The sequence below is a fragment of the Podarcis erhardii genome (genome assembly GCF_964252035.2).
Source record: "Podarcis erhardii genome assembly, chromosome: 3".
Taxonomy (NCBI): domain Eukaryota; kingdom Metazoa; phylum Chordata; class Lepidosauria; order Squamata; family Lacertidae; genus Podarcis; species Podarcis erhardii.
Window position 1 is genome coordinate 8814609 of NC_138507.1, and position 17940 is coordinate 8832548.

The following is a 17940-nucleotide window of genomic DNA, read 5'->3' on the forward strand; positions in this document are numbered from 1 at the left end:
AGAGCGAGCGAGCGAGGCGCGCACGTTCGGGACGGAGCAAAGCTTCTTGGGAGTTGGAGTCCCCCCGTCGTTCGGAGCAAGGCGAAGGGCACGGCGGAGGGACTACAATTCCCATGAAGCCCCGCGGCGCCAGAGAAAGAGCGCGCGAGCGCGCGTGTGGAAAAGCAAACGGGACCCTTGTCGAGAGAGAGGCAAGGCCAAGTTTTTGAGGGGAGTTTGGTGTCGCTTGACCCGCCTGAGCTCGAGCAAAGCTTCTTGGGAGTTGGAGTCCCCCCGTCGTTCGGAGCAAGGCGAAGGGCACGGCGGAGGGACTACAATTCCCATGAAGCCCCGCGGCGCCAGAGAAAGAGCGCGCGCGCGCGTGTGAGGTAAAAGCAAACGGGCACCCTCGTCGAGAGAGGCAAGGCCAAGTTTTTGAGGGGAGTTTGGTTGTCGCTTGACCCGCCCGCGGAGCTCAGGAAGGCAGCTGGGGAGGACGGTAAGTGCCTCCAGGGAAAGGATAGGCCCCTCTTTCCCACACACCGCCATTGCTTTCCCTTGGTGCTGGTTTCACTTCGACAGGCAGACGCAGCCTGTGGCTGAGGCGGTTTGCAAAGCTTGCTTTTTGTTACAGATGGGTAGCCGGGTTGGCCTGCCATAGTCAAAACAAAATAAAAAATAATCTTTTTAAAAAAATAAAAAATAATCATAAAAAATAAAAAATAATCATAAAAAATAAAAAATAATCATTAAAAAATAATGCTTTTTGTGTGTCTGTGTTGTGTGTCGGTCAGTTTTGGGGAATTAATTCTCCTCCCCCCCCCCCCACAATAATATTTATTATTTTTCATACATAAACATAACAAAAAAAGAGAGTTAAGAAAAAAGAATAAAACGAAAAGAAAAAAGAATATAAAACATAAAATACATCAAATCACTACATAAACTAAAACTTAATTAATTAAAATCCGTCTTCATAAACATATTACTTGACTTCCTCTAGTCTCTTCCATCTGAATTTCTTAGTGATTATATATAGCCGTTTCCAATATCATTATTTCATAAAGCCATATCACAGTCATAATCATATTTCCTAACTTTTCTTATCGTACATTTTCTTATTTATTTATTTATTTAATCTCCCCCCCACAATAATATTTATTATTTTTCATACATAAACGTAACAAAAAAAGAGTTAACAATAGTAAAAGAAAAAAAGAAAACGAAAAGAAAAAGGAAAAAAGATAAAAGAATATAAATAAGAAAAAGAATATAAAGAAAAAAGAATATAAAGGAAAAAAGAATATAAACAGTTTTGGGGAATTAATAAAGGAACCTGTTATGTACTGAAGTTCTCACCCTGGGCCAGCAGGGGAATTCTGTAGATAGTTTTCTCTCAGGTCCACATATGCAAATAAGGAATTGAAAGTGACATTCAGTGATTGGATAGTTACAGAAAGTTGTTACTGTTGCATTGTAGTGGAGCTCTATATAATAAGCAGGTTGGCTGAACCCTTCAGTTCAGTTCTGTTCTGGCCTGTGAATAAACACGTGCTGTCTGAAGAATCGCTGTGTCGTCTGATATGTTCACCCACAACTTAACAGAACCAGTTTGCAAAGTTTAGGTTTATTCTATTTACACTCCCCTTTATTCTTAGAGAATTGTAGTGTTGGAAGGGATCCCTAAGGGCCATCTAGTCCAGCCCCTTGCAAATGCAGGAATCTTTTGCCCACAGCTGTCCCCAAGGGGGTGTCAAACCACCAGACCTTTGGGTTTGTGGGAGTGGGGGTGGTATTGGTTCGTTTCGGGTTTTTGTTCTCGTTTTTTATTATATATTTTGTGCTTCTACAGTCATACCTCGGGTTACAGATGCTTCGGGTTGTGCAATTTCGGGTTGCGCACCGCGCCGAACCCAGAAGTACCATAACGGGTTACTTCCGGGTTTTGGCGCATGTGCAAAAACACTAAATCGCGCTTTGCGCATGTGCCATAGCTGTCAACGTTTCCCTTTTTAAAAGGGAAATTCCCTTATTCCGAATAGGATTCCTCGCAAGAAAAGGGAAAAGTTGACAGCTATGGCATGTGCAGAAGTGCCAAATCGCAACCCTCGAGTGTGCACACGCGGCACTGCGGGTTGCGAATGTGCTACCCGCATGGATCACGTTCGCAACCTGAGCATCCACTGTATTCTGTTTTGTTATGCCATGAACAGCAGTATACAAATGTGATAAATGTAAAAAAGAAGCCAGACACAGTGACCCGTAGCACCACACGCACACACCCCGGGTCTTCCGACTAAACAATAACTTTCTGACAGTAAGAGCTGTTCAACCGTGGCGTGGATTCCCTCAAAAGGTAGTGGGTTCTTCTTCCTTGGAGGTTTTAAAGCAGAGGATGAATATCCATCTGTCACAGATGCTTTAGTTGAGATTCCTGAATGACTGGATGACCCTTGGGGGCCCTTCCAACTCTGCGGTTCTTTGATTCCCACTGGCTAAGAAGCCCTGAAAGGATAGGTGGAGGAAGATTGGAAGAAATTTAAAGACTATCTACAGAAACATTGTAAAATTAATGAATGTTAGAAGGATGTTGGAATGAAGTTATGTGGTTTTAGCAGAAATGTTATAAGGGTTTAGGAAAAAATAGACTGTTAATTGGTGAAAGGAGGGAAAGTAAAGTTACATTATATTAAGATAAATTACAGAACAAAAAGTGGAAAAGATGGAAAGGATTTGCTGAAATAGTCAACTGAACTAGAATACAAAGAAGGGAGGTGTGAGGAGGTCAAGGAAACAAGCAAATGAAAGACAAGTTATGGGAAGATTAGCTGTTTTTTTTTCTTTCCTCTTTTTCTTCTTTTTCCTTATTGTGATGCGTTGTTTTGTTTTTGTTTGTTATGGTGTTTTTAGTTTTTATTTTTGTAACCTTTAAAATTTTAATAAATATTATTTATTTTAAAAAAAGAAGCCCTGAAAGGATTTATAACCAAAGTCAAAACAAAACCAAACCCACGGACAATAAAAAAATCACAAACATTTTAAAATACAGGTTTAACAGTACATTACCGTACCCAGTGCCCACTGCAAGGCTATTTTATGCCCTTGGCAAGGCTATCGATTTGCACACACACCAAAAATTGCTCACTGCAATTTTCAAAAATGAACATCTTGTAGAAATGATAAACAACTTCAAAATAAAAAACTAAAAATAAAATATTGTCGGAAATTTATAAACTAATCTGTATAAAACTGTGCCCCTCAAAGGAGGTTTGCCCCTTAGGTGGTTGTCTGGTTGGCCTAATGATAGCCCTGGCCATATGTGGCAATAAAAGGGCGTGAAAGAGCACAAGCAGTAAAATGCTCCCCTGCCCTCAAACAGCACGATTTCAACTCCCTGGCAGCAACTTCTCAAACAGATTTACTACAACTCCTGTCCTTGCAAAATCTTTTCCAACCTGGCTAAAGGTTAATTGAACAATTTGATTTTGGCAAGCTCTGTTCCAGATCCCCTCCCATGCTACTAACATGTGATAGAATAGTAAAAGTTGAGTCCTGGATACATTCTCTTCAGTGGCACAGCCACCTCCAGCTGCACCTTGGATTAAGGAAGAAAGATCTCACTGGATCAAATTGACCACTGTCCTTGGACAGCAGTTTGGGAACCAAGAAAGGAAACCCTGTTTTCTAGGCTCTGCCAACAGGCTTGTAAAATCAGGAAAACAAAGGCAAACTTCTCAAATGCAGCACACAGTTATGTCTCAGTTTTCTGCCTACTGAAATCTGAATCTTTATATTGAAGAATGTCTCTCTGTGTGTGTTGTGAATAACTAGGGGTGATGGCATTGTGAAGAAAAACTGTAGGTTGGTAGGAAAAATCCTTTATCTGTTGTAGAAGCTTTATGGTGCATTTACATGCATGCTTACTCCTACGTAAGCCCTCCTAAGTTTAATGCAACTCACCGTATTTTTTGCTCTATAAGACTCACTTTTTCCCTCCTAAAAAGTAAGGGGAAATGTCTTATGGAGCGAATGCAGGCTGCGCAGCTATCCCAGAAGCCAGATCAGCAAGAGGGATTGCTGCTTTCAGTGCGTAGCGATCCCTCTTGATCTTCTGGCTTCTGAGATTCAGATTTCTTTTTCTTAGAATAGAATCATAGAATCATAGAGTTGGAAGAGACCACAAGGGCCATCGAGTCCAACCCCCTGCCAAGCAGGAAACACCATCAGAGCACTCCTGACATATGCTTGTCAAGCCTCTGCTTAAAGACCTCCAAAGAAGGAGACTCCACCATACTCCTTGGCAGCAAATTCCACTGTCGAACAGCTCTTACTATCAGGAAGTTCTTCCTAATGTATAGGTAGAATCTTCTTTCTTGTAGTTTGGATCCATTGCTCCGTGTCCGCTTCTCTGGAGCAGCAGAAAACAACCTTTCTCCCTCCTCTATATGACATCCTTTTATATATTTGAACATGGCTATCATATTGCCCCTTAACCTCCTCTTATCCAGGCTAAACATGCCCAGCTCCCTTAGCCGTTCCTCATAAGGCATCGTTTCCAGACCTTTGACCATTTTGGTTGCCCTCCTCTGGACACGTTCCAGTTTGTCAGTGTCCTTCTTGAACTGTGGTGCCCAGAACTGGACACAGTACTCCAGGTGAGGTCTGACCAGAGCAGAATACAGTGGCACTATTACTTCCCTTGATCTAGATGCTATACTCCTATTGATGCAGCCCAGAATTGCATTGGCTTTTTTAGCTGCTGCGTCACACTGTTGGCTCATGTCAAGTTTGTGGTCAACCAAGACTCCTAGATCCTTTTCACATGTACTGCTCTCAAGCCAGGTGTCACCACATGTACTGCTCTCAAGCCAGGTGTCTTGTTTTCCTCCTCCAAAAACTAGGTGCGTCTTGTGGTCTGGTGTGTCTTATAGAGCGAAAAATACGGTACTCCCAGGTAAGTGTATATATTTTCAGCCTGAATTATCTTCTTTTTATGAGGCTGCTGTAAATTCAGCTATGGAATTCAATACCATAAGATGTAGTGAAGCGTGTTTTACAAATTTAATAAATAAGTACAACTCTAAAACAGTTTTTCCCCTTTGTTTCCAGCAGAGATCATGGCCTTGAAAGAAATTTCTAGCAATAAATGCTTTGGTGGTTTTCAGAAAGTGTTTGAGCATGACAGGTAAATATTTTATTCATGTAATTTTTTTAAAGGATATTTTACAACCCTGGGGTTAGGGTTGTATTCAGCTAAGTCCTACTTAGTTGAGTAGACCCATTGAAATGAATGAACCTAAGTTAGCCATGTCCATTAACTTGAATTGATCTATTTTTGAGTAGGAATAACATTGAATGGCACCTTTATGCTGCAGGCCTATACCCACAGGGCAGTATTCAGCTAAATAAAAACGCTAGTGCAAGGATTAGCACTAGTGTAAGGGGGTTTCCCCCCCCTCTCCTCCTGCACCTGCCCTGTGCCACAGCAGAAGCCTTTGGTGAAACCTACCCACTATCTATAACCCATAGCTACCAAAGTTTAGAAAATTTGTCCCTATGTGCTTGGGGCTAGACAACAGCTAATTACTAAACAAATGCATATTCATTTTTGCCCCTTTCTGATGGTTTTTTTTTTTTTTTTTTGGCAGACAGCAAATTTGCATATAGCAGTTCTGTTGATATTTAGGCTTTGGTGTCATACCAAAGTACTGAGAAAACATCTTTTTGTTCTTCAATGTTAATTACGTTTTTAGTAGCTTAACCATCACTATATCTTCCTTGCTTTTTCAGTGAAAGTCCAGTTGTCCATTGCAGGGGTGGGAAACCTGTCTCCCTCCAGATGCTGTTGGAACTCAGCTCCCATCAGCCTCAACCAGCATGGTCAATAGGCAGGGATGATGGGAGCTGTAGTCCAGTATCTGGAGGGCCACAGATTAGCCACACCCACCCCACTGTACTCCACTCTGTCCCTTCAGTCTCTATGCTCAGTCCCTCATGTGTCTCCTTTTGCATTCTTGGATGCTCAGGTAGACCCTCTTTGATAATCTGCATCCTGTCCCTTCTTGTGGCAGCTCCAATTGTCTGCTGTCTCTACTTGCCTTGACTGAATTAGTTGCACTGATTTCCATGGGGGAACAAAAACACTCTTAAGTAGTTGAATAAAGCATGCGGCTTGAGTGTTAGCCTCTTGCAACTCTGATTGGAGGTTGCGGTTTCTTATAAGCGACATTATTTTTGTCAAGTTTCGTTAGTCCATGTTAATTGCATTTTGTTGTCAACAGCGTTGATCTGAAATGCAAAATGAAGTTTGGGGTTTATCTGCCACCCAAAGCAGAAACTGAGAAATGCCCTGTATTGTACTGGCTCTCAGGTGAGTAATCTGAAGTGGCCCTTGAAAAAGATATTGCCAAAGGGGGTTAAAATTAATTCAAACATGTTGTAGGTGTGATTTCAGTAGGCTTCTTATAGTTATTTTAGAGATTCATATACTACTTTTCATCAAAAAATTATAACAAAGTGGTTTCCAGGAAGAGATCAAACAACAAATAAAATAATAAAAATATTTAAAAGAAATGAAAACATAAATTCTACGAAACAGGGCAGGGTCAAAACTCTATAGATCACAGCAAGCTAAATGGGCCCACCATAAGTTTGAAGCCTGGGGAAACAAAAGTGTATTGAGGTAGTGACAGAAGCTTACCCAAAATGTTGTCTGTACCACTAGGAAAAGGGAGTTTTCATACCAAGGGAGCCTTATATTGCATCCCTACACAGGGAGCAGCACCTACCAGGGAGACAGCAAGAAGGTCCCCCCCCCCCAATCTGATAGCCCAGACAAGATTGCAAAGTGTTTTTGTAGATTATCATCTAGATCAGGTTGGTCCAACTCGCAGCCCTCAGTGTCTTTTATGGCAGCCCTCTGCACCATTTTATGCCCCCCTCCAGCCCTTGTGCCTGGGTAAGCAAGGCTCTGGGCTTTGGGAAAGAAGTTTGAGGGCTCTGGGAGGGTCCTAGAGTCCTCCTGTCTCCTTCCCAAAACCTTGTTAGCACTTTCCCAGCTTTGGGAAGGAGGTGGGAGGGCTCTGGGACCCTGCCAGAGCCTCATAAAGGTAAAGGGACCCCTGACCATTAGGTCCAGTCGTGGCCGACTCTGGGGTTGCGGCGCTCATCTTGTTTTATTGGCTGAGGGAGCTGGTGTACAGCTTCCGGGTTATGTGGCCAGCATGACTAAGCCGCTTCTGGTGAACCAGAGCAGCGCACGGAAGCGCCGTTTACCTTCCCACTGGAGCGGTACCTATTTATCTACTTGCACTTTGATGTGCTTTCGAACTGCTAGGTTGGCAGGAGCAGGGACCGAGCAATGGGAGCTCACCCCGTCACGGGGATTCGAACTGCCGACCTTCTGATCGGCAAGTCCTAGGCTCTGTGGTTTAACCCACATCGCCACCCACGTCCCTTGCCATAGCCTCATACCTCCTTCCCAAAGCCCAACACCTTGCTTATTCGTTGTTTTTTTTTGGGGGGGGGGGAGGCAGCACAAGGACTGGCAGCGGAGTGTCAGTTTTGACTTGCTCCCCTTGCTCCATGTGGCAAAATAGTTTGTGATCCACAGGTTCCATGTCTGAGTTCTATTGTGGTCCACTTGGTATGAAAAGCTGGACTGCCCTGATCTAGATACATGTGTGATTCACTGATAAAGCCAGACTGTCTTGCTTTTGCTGTCAGCTGAGCTTCCATAAAGGCTTATAGATAAGATAATTTGTGGCACATCTCTTTCTGCAAGATGCTTTTGCGTTAAATTAGAAAGTTTCCTTACAACTGCTTCAGCCAGAACTTAGAGAATCAGTGTTGAAGTTCACACCCAGGTGGCATCTTGCTCCAGTGAGAAAGGTGTTGTATAACTAATGAGGTGTCACATAGCCCTTTAAGGTGTTTATACACCACATAATTAACAAAGAATAGACGGTCACTCACCCATATGTGGTGGGATTGTGCATTAGTGCCAGATGTTCATTCTGTCTAAGATGTTTGACAGAATATTTGTAATAGTCCAATGGATCGCACACCCTGTTCCAACTTAGAATCATAGAATCATAGAGTTGGAAGAGACCACAAGGGCCATCGAGTCCAACCCCCTGCCAAGCAGGAAACACCATCAGAGCACTCCTGACATATGGTTGTCAAGCCTCTGCTTAAAGACCTCCAAAGAAGGAGACTCCACCACACTCCTTGGCAGCAAACTCCACTGTCGAACAGCTCTTACTGTCAGGAAGTTCTTCCTAATGTTTAGGTGGAATCTTCTTTCTTGTAGTTTGGATCCATTGCTCCGTGTCCGCTTCTCTGGAGCAGCAGAAAACAACCTTTCTCCCTCCTCTATGTGACATCCTTTTATATATTTGAACATGGCTATCATATCACCCCTTAACCTCCTCTTCTCCAGGCTAAACATGCCCAGCTCCCTTAGCCGTTCCTCATAAGGCATCGTTTCCAGGCCTTTGACCATTTTGGTTGCCCTCCTCTGGACACGTTCCAGTTTGTCAGTGTCCTTCTGACACTGCTCTCCCTAACTAACGGCCCTCAGAGCATTATTTGTCATGTCTTACTTTTTGGTAGGAACTGCCCTTATGAAGATTGATAAAAATCTGCCACTCATGGATGACACTCCAAAAACTGGCAAACAGCACAGTCAGAAAAACTGGCAGTAAATTGGTCAGTGTGATTGCAAAGAAAGAACTTTGCATAAAAATCTGTTTTCCCTTCTTATATGTGCCTGTGGATATTCTTAGCTTCCTGCTACTGGTATTATTAGGATTAATTTAAACATGGTAGCATTTCAGGTCTAGTGGAACTTTCTTTACTCTTCAGCAATGAATGAGACCTTATGTGTAATAAAAAAAATATTCACTGTCAACACAATGTCTTTTTTGCTTTCTTTGTCTACTGGTACATTAATAAAAATGTAATGAAGAAAATGTTTACTAAACAACCCTGCAATTAAACAGTAATTAAATAACTTTTGCATGGTGGCAGAATTACAAATAAATTGTTAAAAATCAGATATTTTATTCCATCATATTCCACCGAAAGAACAGAAGAGAGTCCAGATTATAAACAAGAGAGTCCAGATTATAAACAAACAGGCTGACAGTGGCAAGTTATGGCCCTTTATGGGGGGAAATTCTGAAAATTAAAGGGGAAGCTGTCCTTAATTGGTTGTATAACACCAATTAAAACTATTGTTGTTCCTAGGTTTACTTATCTTTTCCAGTTCTTCCTAGGGGAGGCATTTAGCTAGGGGAACAGCTAAATGAGTGGCAAAAAAATGTTTGGAATCTTTCTGAAAGAAAAAACCTGGAATAACAACAAAAAGCCCTGTTATATAAACATCTATCACTGGGAGGATGGGGGAATTAGTTTTTTGAAGTTATACTTTGAGGCTAATCAATTTAGACACTTAGGCCCAACAATATCAAAAGATATAAACAATGGTTCAAAGTGGAAAGTGCATCCTCTTACTTTTGGGCTAAAATACGCTCACTTGGATAGCTGCTGAGCCAGAACCCTATTGGCAGTGCTCTTACCATTACAATGCTCTTCTGTCTTTTCAGGATTAACGTGCACAGAACAAAATTTCATAACGAAAGCAGGTTTCCATCAAGCTGCAGCTGAACAAGGCCTTGTTGTGGTTGCCCCAGATACCAGCCCACGTAAGTGCTAGGCCAATGAATATCAAATTAATTGCTTTTAATTATTGCTGTTACGCAGCTGTGTGTATTACTAGTAAGTTAAGCCAAACTTTGTATACAAACCTAGAATCTTGTCCATTTGTCCTTTATTGTCACCTGTGTGCAGTGAAATTAAACGAGCCCCTCCCCATACACTCAATCTTGTTTGCGCTCTGTGTGCTTGTCGGAAATCAATTACAGTGGTACCTTGAGTTACATACACTTCAGGTTATAGACGCTTCAGGTTACAGACTCTGCTAACCCAGAATAGTACCTCGGTCTAAGAACTTTGCTTCAGGATGAGAACAGAAATCGTGCTCTGATGGCGCAGCGGCAGCAGGAGGCCCCGTTAGCTAAAGTGATGCTTCAGGTTAAGAACAGTTTCAGGTTAAGAATGGACCTCCGGAACGAATTAAGTTCTTAACCTGAGGTACCACTGTACACCACTATTTTTCCCCATTCAGCAGCCCAACAGCCCATGGATAAAAACTGTTCTTTAACCTGTTGGTGCAGCTGACTATATTTCTGTATCTCCTGCCTGAAGGTAGGAGATTAAAGAAGTGCTGGCAAGGGTGTGAGTTATCCCTAAGAATTTTCCTTGCTCTCCTGAGGCAGCGGTCTCCCGCGATGTCATCTAGCGAACTCCGAGGACAGCCCATTATGTCATGTGCTGTATTCACCACCCTCTGTGTGGACTTCCTGTCCTTGGCTCTCAAACCAGAGGACCACACTGTTATACATTATGAAAGGACACTTTCTATGGTCGCCTGGTAAAAGGAGATCATCAATTTTTGTTTAACATGGTTCTTTCGCAAGACCCTGAGAAAATGGAGTCTCTGTTGGGCCTTCCTAATCAACAGATGTTTTCCTGTGCAGTTCCAGTAGTTGCCAGATCGGCACAGATACAGTATTGATAAGCAGATTTTCCTGTAAAAGCATCTTCCTCCTGGGTGGTGGGGAACAGCACACACTTAAGATCTGCCTTTTTATTTTCCCACAATTGGCTAGACAGTTGCATTCGCTTTTAGCTCTTCATCTAACAAAGTCCATCCACGTCTGCAAGGTTTTCCTCTTTACCAGGTAGACTATTCTGCCTGGCAACCCTTTGCCAAGCAAAGAGAGGCATTCACATAAAGCCCCTTGAACATAAAGGAAAAGTGCCACTCCTCTGCTGTAAATGGTGATTATCAGCGTAGACTTTCTTTCCATGGTAGGTGGGTGCAATATTAAAGGAGAAGATGAGAGCTGGGATTTTGGCACTGGAGCTGGTTTTTACGTGGATGCCACTGAAGATCCGTGGAAAACGAATTATCGCATGTATTCTTACATAAAGGATGAGGTGACTTTTGGCTTGGTTAATTGTGCCTGTGTACAATTCTCTTGATGTAAATATAGAATGGGATATAATACAAGGTGTGGGTTCCCCAACTTTTTCTCCCCCATCCCTTCTACTGTAAGTCTGATGGTCGGATACATATGAGTATCCTTCTGGACACAGAGAGAAAAATCTGACACCCAACTGTGTCCGTATTGGCAAGATCTGGCGTTGGTACTTGTGCTTTATCTCTGAGAAAATAAGGCACCTGTAAATTTGTCCTGCATTTTCTCACCTGCACTCAAGCTCTGAGGTTCTAATGTTCTGCTCTGAGAAATTCTGTAATATGGTACCCAGTAATTCCTTATGAACTTTTACCATCCTCCCTAACTTTGCCCAAGATCACCAAAGGCAAGCAAAAGGCCTGGTGTCTCTTTAAGTATGCAGGCAGTAGCACTGCATCTTTAAACTTGCTCTGCCTTCATATACTTGCAAGGACCCCTGAAACTGTTATAGTAAAATCTCTCCAAGTTGAGTAGTTTACTGATAGTTTCCCTGTTTCTTTGTAGCCAGCATATCCCACAGAAAGCTTACTGGGCAGCATGTGTGCTGCTGTTTGATAAAGTGTTGGACAAAGGCAAGAGTCATTGCTCTCTAGAGATGGACCCTAGTTGTATTTTATTTTTATCCTGTGTAGGTCAAAATGTTAATATACTCACATCTATTTCCTTCTCATTGACGTCTTCCAGTTACCTAATCTGATAAATGCCAATTTCCCAGTTGACTCTGGGAGGATTTCTATTTCCGGCCATTCAATGGGGGGTCATGGTGCTCTAATCCTCGCTCTGAAGAATCCCGGAAAATACAAAGTAAGATTCTGAATTTTTAAATGTATATCGAATAAAGTAAAGGAATTAGGTAATGATGCAAAGAGAGATAATGTTAAGAAAATTTACCCTGAAAAAGTAAGAGATGCACTCACATTTATCAGTGCGGTTTTTAAATCAATGGTCAAATTCAGTGCAGTTTTGAAAGGTTCAGTGCACCATCTTGATTCAAAATGCTGTCTGATTGTATTCAAACATAGACAAAAACCTGCTCCTTGATATCAGGAACCATCATGTAAAATTTAGTTATGCCATTTTAGGAGATGTCCAAATACATATCAAACAACTTTCCAAAATACAGTGGTACCTCCGTTTTCAAACGTAATCCATTCTGGAAGATCGTTCGACTTCCAAAATGTTCAAAAACTGAGGCGCAAAGGGCAGCCTGCAATTTAAATGGGGGAAATTGGGGAAAAACTCAGCGAAAGCTGTTCAACTTCCGAAAAGTGTTCGAAAACGGAAGCAATTACTTCCGGGTTTTTGGCGTTAGAAAAACGAAACGTTCGGCTTCCGAGATGCTCAAAAAACCGAGGTACCACTGTATATAGTAGATTGGCATTCTGGATGTTTACAATTAATAGGCGGTGCAAATTGAAGTATGGCACAATCCTATGAAGATATATTGATAAATGGGGACAGAAACAAATAAAGTAAATAAAAATTGTGTTATGTCTGTACATGTCCGTACACCAGGACAAGATGGGTTTGTACTGTCCTTTCCTACACATGACAAGAGGTGAAAATAAGCAGCTGTTTTCTAGAACCATGCTGTTTTCTACAACTTAACAAATGCAGTTTTTAAAAATTCAGAGTTGCTGGGGGAAATCTAGATTCAGATATTAACACAGTTGCTTTGTTTTCCTTGAATCTTCCATTTCTGACTAGTCTGTTTCAGCCTTTGCGCCAATCTGCAACCCAATACAGTGCCCGTGGGGGAAGAAAGCTTTTAGTGGATACCTGGGGTCGGATGTAACCAAATGGGAGGTATGTACTGGAAATATCAGCATGGTGTAGAATAACCACAGAAGCGCCATCAAACTGCTTCATCAATATAGAATTTTTTAAAAAGGCAAGGCAGGTTGGTTGCAGTCGAAAAGCGGTATAAAATTATATAGTCATGGGAAAAAGGAAGTGCATTCTCTTTGGATTCTGTGGTTTTACATATCAGGACATATTAATGATAGTCTGTTCCTTAGCAGGTCTTAAAATTAGGTACACGCCATGATTTATTTAACGTGGTGTGGCTTGTGTGCATGACGCAAGCATGTCGTATGGTGTGCGCAAGTGAGGTGAGCACATTGTGTGGCATGTGTGCATGGTCGCCATGGAATTTTGAGGGGGCCCGGCCCCTTCCTTACATATGGGGGGGCTTAGCCCCCCAACTCCCCCTAGGTGGCGCCCTTGCTGGCATTGCTTACTCCTGTACATTTTATTCTTGTGGTTGTAACACTGTAAAGCCTTCTGGAGTGCAGGAGGAATGGTGGTTCTTGGCAGAAATGTTTCCAGCATTCTCCCGTGTTGGAGTTGAAAAATAAGAAAATGCGGTAGCTCATAAAGAACAAGCAAGCCAGAATTGTGTCACTTTCCTTGGCTACTCCCAATCTCTGGTGCAGAACATTTTCCAAGACAGGCTAGGAAATAGTGGCAGAGTTAAGTTTTCACGGGGAAGGGCAAACGGGCTCCTGAACACATTCATTCTACATCAAATCTGCCTCTTTAGCTGCTGCTGTTACACTTAAAAGTCCACTTTCTTTCTCACAGTGATGTCATTGTTACCAAGGAATCTCCGAAACTCCATCCATCAGCATAAATCATTTTATCTGTTGTTGACTTTCTATTTGTTATGTCCACTGCAAAATAAATCAGTGTGTAATATGAATACTGAATACAGGCAGGTAGCCGTGTTGGTACCTTGGAGACCAACTAAGTTAGTTATTGGTATGAGCTCATACCAATAACTAACTTAGTTGGTCTCTAAGGTGCTACTGGAAGGATTTTATTATTTTTTTGTTTTATATGATTTATTTTATTTTGTTATGAATACTGAATGTGAGCCTGGTCAGCGTTGCATTTTAATTTGGAATTGACTGTAAATTGGATAGGAATTGTGATTCTTTCTGTTGGTCATTGTTTTTCCCGTATTGTGAGATCTTGGGCTTATCCAGATTTACCGTATTTTTCGCCCTATAGGACGCACTTTTCCCCCTCCAAAAATGATGGGGAAATGTGTGTGTGTCCTGTGGGGCGAATGCAGGCTTCAGGAAGCTATCTGCAAGCCGTGGGAGAGCTGCACGACTCATGCTTTAAGCTCATGCAAAAACCCACTCCTTAAAAGCTGGAGTGCAATGAACGGCAATTTGAATTTTCTGTGGATTGCCCTTTGCTGTGCTTTCGCTTTGAAGAGCGGTTTTTGCAGGGAAAGCTCTGAAGCCTACAGAGAGCAATCAGACACAGAGCTTTAAAATGCAGATTATGCCTGGAAAGTCTGGAGGAAAGGTCAATATCGATAACCTCTTGTCTGGATGCTGCAGTTTTTAGAAGTGAATGTATCTATATCCGTTGCAGGCTTACGATGCTACACATATTGTGAAATCCTACAAAGGCCCCTCTTTGGACATTCTGATTGATCAAGGCAAAGACGACCAGTTCCTTACAGCAGGGCAATTGCTGCCTGATAATTTCATTGCTGCCTGCACAGAGCGCAAAATTCCAGTGGTCTTCAGAATGCAGCAGGTAATGTCCTAAAAGTTTTGTGTCTTGTGTTAAATTTTCAGTAGCAAAGGTCGATGATGCTTCTCTTTGCCTCCTGAGGCAGCATTATTATCATTTACAGGTTTGTTTAGATATTGCCTGATCCCCTCTCTCATTCACTCACACACATCCCAAAAAGCCCCAGTACACCAATTTAAAGAACAGTACATTCATTCTTTTAAAGAATTAAAAATAAATCAGCAAAACAACCCAAAACACTTTCAAACAAATAAAGAGCAAACAGTAAACAAACAAACAAATGCTACTTGTTAATTCCTGACGGCTTGACAAAATAAAAACAGCTTTTCCTTATGGAAGAGAGTCCATGAACAGTAGTTCAAAAGGCCCCCATCAGAACCTGAAGGGAATCTGCATAGGCCTTGTGTAATAGAAACATTTTCAGCAGGCATTTATAGTTGGCTAAGAAGGTGCCTGCTGAATCTCCCTTGAGTGGGTTTTCATAGGTAAAAAAAGGTAAAGGACCCCTGGACAGTTAAGTCCTGTCAAAGGCGACTATGGGGTTGTGGTGCTCATCTTGCTTTCAGGCTGAGGAAGCTGGCATTTGTCCACAGACAGCTTTCTGGGTCATGTGGCCAGCATGACTAAACTGCTTCTGGCACAATGGGACACCGTGACAGAAACCAGAGTACATGAAACGCCGTTTACCTTCCCGCCACAGCAGTACCTATTTATCTACTTGCACTGGTGTGCTTTCGAGCTGCTAGGTTGGCAGGAGCTGGGACAGAGCAACAGGAGCTCAACCTGTCAAGCGGATTCGAACCGCTGGCCTTCCAATCAGCAAGCCCAAGAGGCTCAGCGGTTTAGGCTAGCCCTCTGGGTGTTCATAGGACTGGGTTGATGGCATTAAAGGCTCGGTTTCTCATTGTCCTCCAACGAGCCTCACCAGCTTGGGAGATGAATAACAATGCTTCTGACTGAGCTGAGGTACCAAGGTTTCAGCCAATCCCTGAGGTACCCTGGACCTAAGTTGCTCAGGGCTTTGTAAATTAATACAAGAACCTTGAACCTGGCATGATCCCATTTCTGAAACCCCGGAGAGCTGCTGCCAGCCATTGTAAATGGGTCAGTGATGTAACTCAGCATAAGGCAGCTTCCTGAGTTCCTGTGTTCTGCTCTGCATGCAGAAGGTCCCAATTTCAATCCCCAGGTAGGGTTGGGAACCTTCCCTTATCTGAAGCCCTGGAGAGCTACAGCCAGCCATTACTGAACAGGATGAACCCTTTTTCTTGAATTGTGGGCGCTGTGGGTTAAACAACAGAGCCTAGGACTTGCCGATCAGAAGGTTGGCGGTTCAAATCTCCGCAACAGGGTGAGCTCCCATTGTTCAGTTCCTGCTCCTGCCAACCTAGCAGTTTGAAAACACATCAAAGTGCAAGTAGATAAATAGATACCGCTCTGGCGGGAAGGTAAACGGTGTTTCTGTGCGCTGCTCTGGTTTGCCAGAAGCGGCTTAGTCATGCTGGCCACATGACCCAGAAGCTGTATGCCGGCTCCCTCGGCCAATAAAGTGAGATGAGCGCTGCAACCCCAGAGTCGGTCACGACTGGACCTAATGGTCAGGGGTCCCTTTACCTTTACCTTTAATGTACCAAAGGATTGCAATACTGTGCAATATGTACACTTATATCCCTCTGTCGGTCTACAAGGGCACGTTCTTAAGTTGTTCTGGCAAGTTTCCTTTAAAGGTAGATGATACCTTCCTCTGTCAACAGAAAGATAGATGATGGTTAGATAATTTATTACACTGAATGCGTACGCTGAACCCAAGGCGAATTTTCCAGCTACTTCGTTCTTGAGTACTGCTGCCTCTGAATAGCGCTGTAAAAAACAATGCTCTTGAAGACATGTTGGCTACATATTTGACCATTTGATTTCTTTTCCCCCTTCCCAGGGCTATGATCACAGTTACTACTTTATAGCAACATTCATTAACGACCATATCAGGCACCACGCAAAATACCTCAATGCTTGAGTATCTCCTGACAGTTCAAAACAATTGGAAGATAATCAGTGGAAATTAACAACAAAAAAGTACGTGAATAATCAGTGTATTGAAATGAAGTCCTAATTTTATGCCTCAGAATAAACACTTGGAATATGCCTTGTCTGATGTGAATTAATTTAATCATGTTTGGGAATATAGCTGTAAAGTTACCATTCTGAGCTGAAAGCATTTCTAGTTACAGTGGTACCTCGGGTTACATACGCTTCAGGTTACATACGCTTCAGGTTACAGACTCCACTAACCCAGAAATAAGTTAAGAACTTTGCTTCAGGATGAGAACAGAAATTGTGCTCCGGTGGCGCAGCAGCAGCAGGAGGCCCCATTAGCTAAAGTGGTGCTTCAGGTTAAGAACAGTTTCAGGTTAAGAACGGACCTCCGGAACGAATTAAGTTCTTAACCCAAGGTACCACTGTATGTGGTTGTTCCCCCAGCAGTAAGTCTTCATCCTGGGCTGCGTATACGTGATGTCCTATCATAGTCATCCTACAATAAGTAACCTTCAGTATACCCACTGACAGCACACAAACAACTATGCCCTGGCACAGTAAGAGTGCTGGGGAAGCCTTGTGAGGGTGGCTGTGGCTTAACATACATTTACTACAGCAATAAAACTGCTAGCACATTTGCAAAGCGAAGCAGGGTGCGGCATGGTTTCCAACTGGATGGGGGACCACGTGTTGAGATTTGTGCATTGCAGGGCATTGGAGTAACTGACCCTCGAAATCCCTTCCAACTCTACAAATCCATGATTCTATGTATATACATGTGAGAGAGCTGCTGGCTGCCCATAGTTTAGTCTGCCTAAAAGTAGCTGCAAGATAACGCCATTGAACAAGAATCTGAATACACGTCACTCAGTTTTACTGTGCACCATTCAACTTTATTCACTTTTATTTAACAACTGCCGTTTTACACATGTCCTTCCACTAAACTGGGCTGACGTCAGACACAGAATGTAAGCTTCTTAGCTCTTTTTTCACTACCCCATTGTACTTTGAATCAGGATGTTAAAAACGTAGATATGGTGTCCCTCATTAATGATGGAAGTATGGATTCTCCTAAGGTTAAAAACATACACTGTTCCTCTGTGCGGTTCAGTTGCATTTGCAGTTTTTATGTGGTTAATGTGAACTGCAAAGCACTCTGTATCCAGTGTAAATATTCATCCGGATTATGAAGCAAAATATGGTGTAGTAGTTTTTACTGGAAACATTAGTGCAGAAAGATAAAGTACAGGCTATTCTGTAACTAATTTTT

The 17940-nt window shown here is 42.5% G+C and overlaps 1 protein-coding gene across 3 annotated transcripts; it reads left to right on the forward strand.

The window, feature by feature from the left end:
- Window positions 1–315: 315 nt before the first annotated feature.
- Window positions 316–16778, forward strand: ESD (esterase D). Of its 3 annotated transcripts, none has more exons than XM_081855714.1 (9): window positions 316–478; window positions 5092–5164; window positions 6261–6349; window positions 9588–9686; window positions 10919–11043; window positions 11769–11888; window positions 12792–12890; window positions 14472–14639; window positions 16570–16778. In XM_081855714.1, the coding sequence occupies exons 2-9, from the start codon at window positions 5097–5099 to the stop codon at window positions 16648–16650; spliced, it is 849 nt and encodes a 282-aa protein (XP_081711840.1). In that variant the 5' UTR covers window positions 316–478; window positions 5092–5096; the 3' UTR covers window positions 16651–16778. The 3 variants fall into 3 exon arrangements, with proteins under 3 accessions (XP_081711840.1, XP_081711839.1, XP_081711841.1); XM_081855713.1 differs by having other exon boundaries at window positions 317–478; window positions 5089–5164; XM_081855715.1 differs by lacking the exon at window positions 6261–6349 and having other exon boundaries at window positions 379–478.
- The last annotated feature ends 1162 nt before the right edge of the window (window positions 16779–17940 follow it).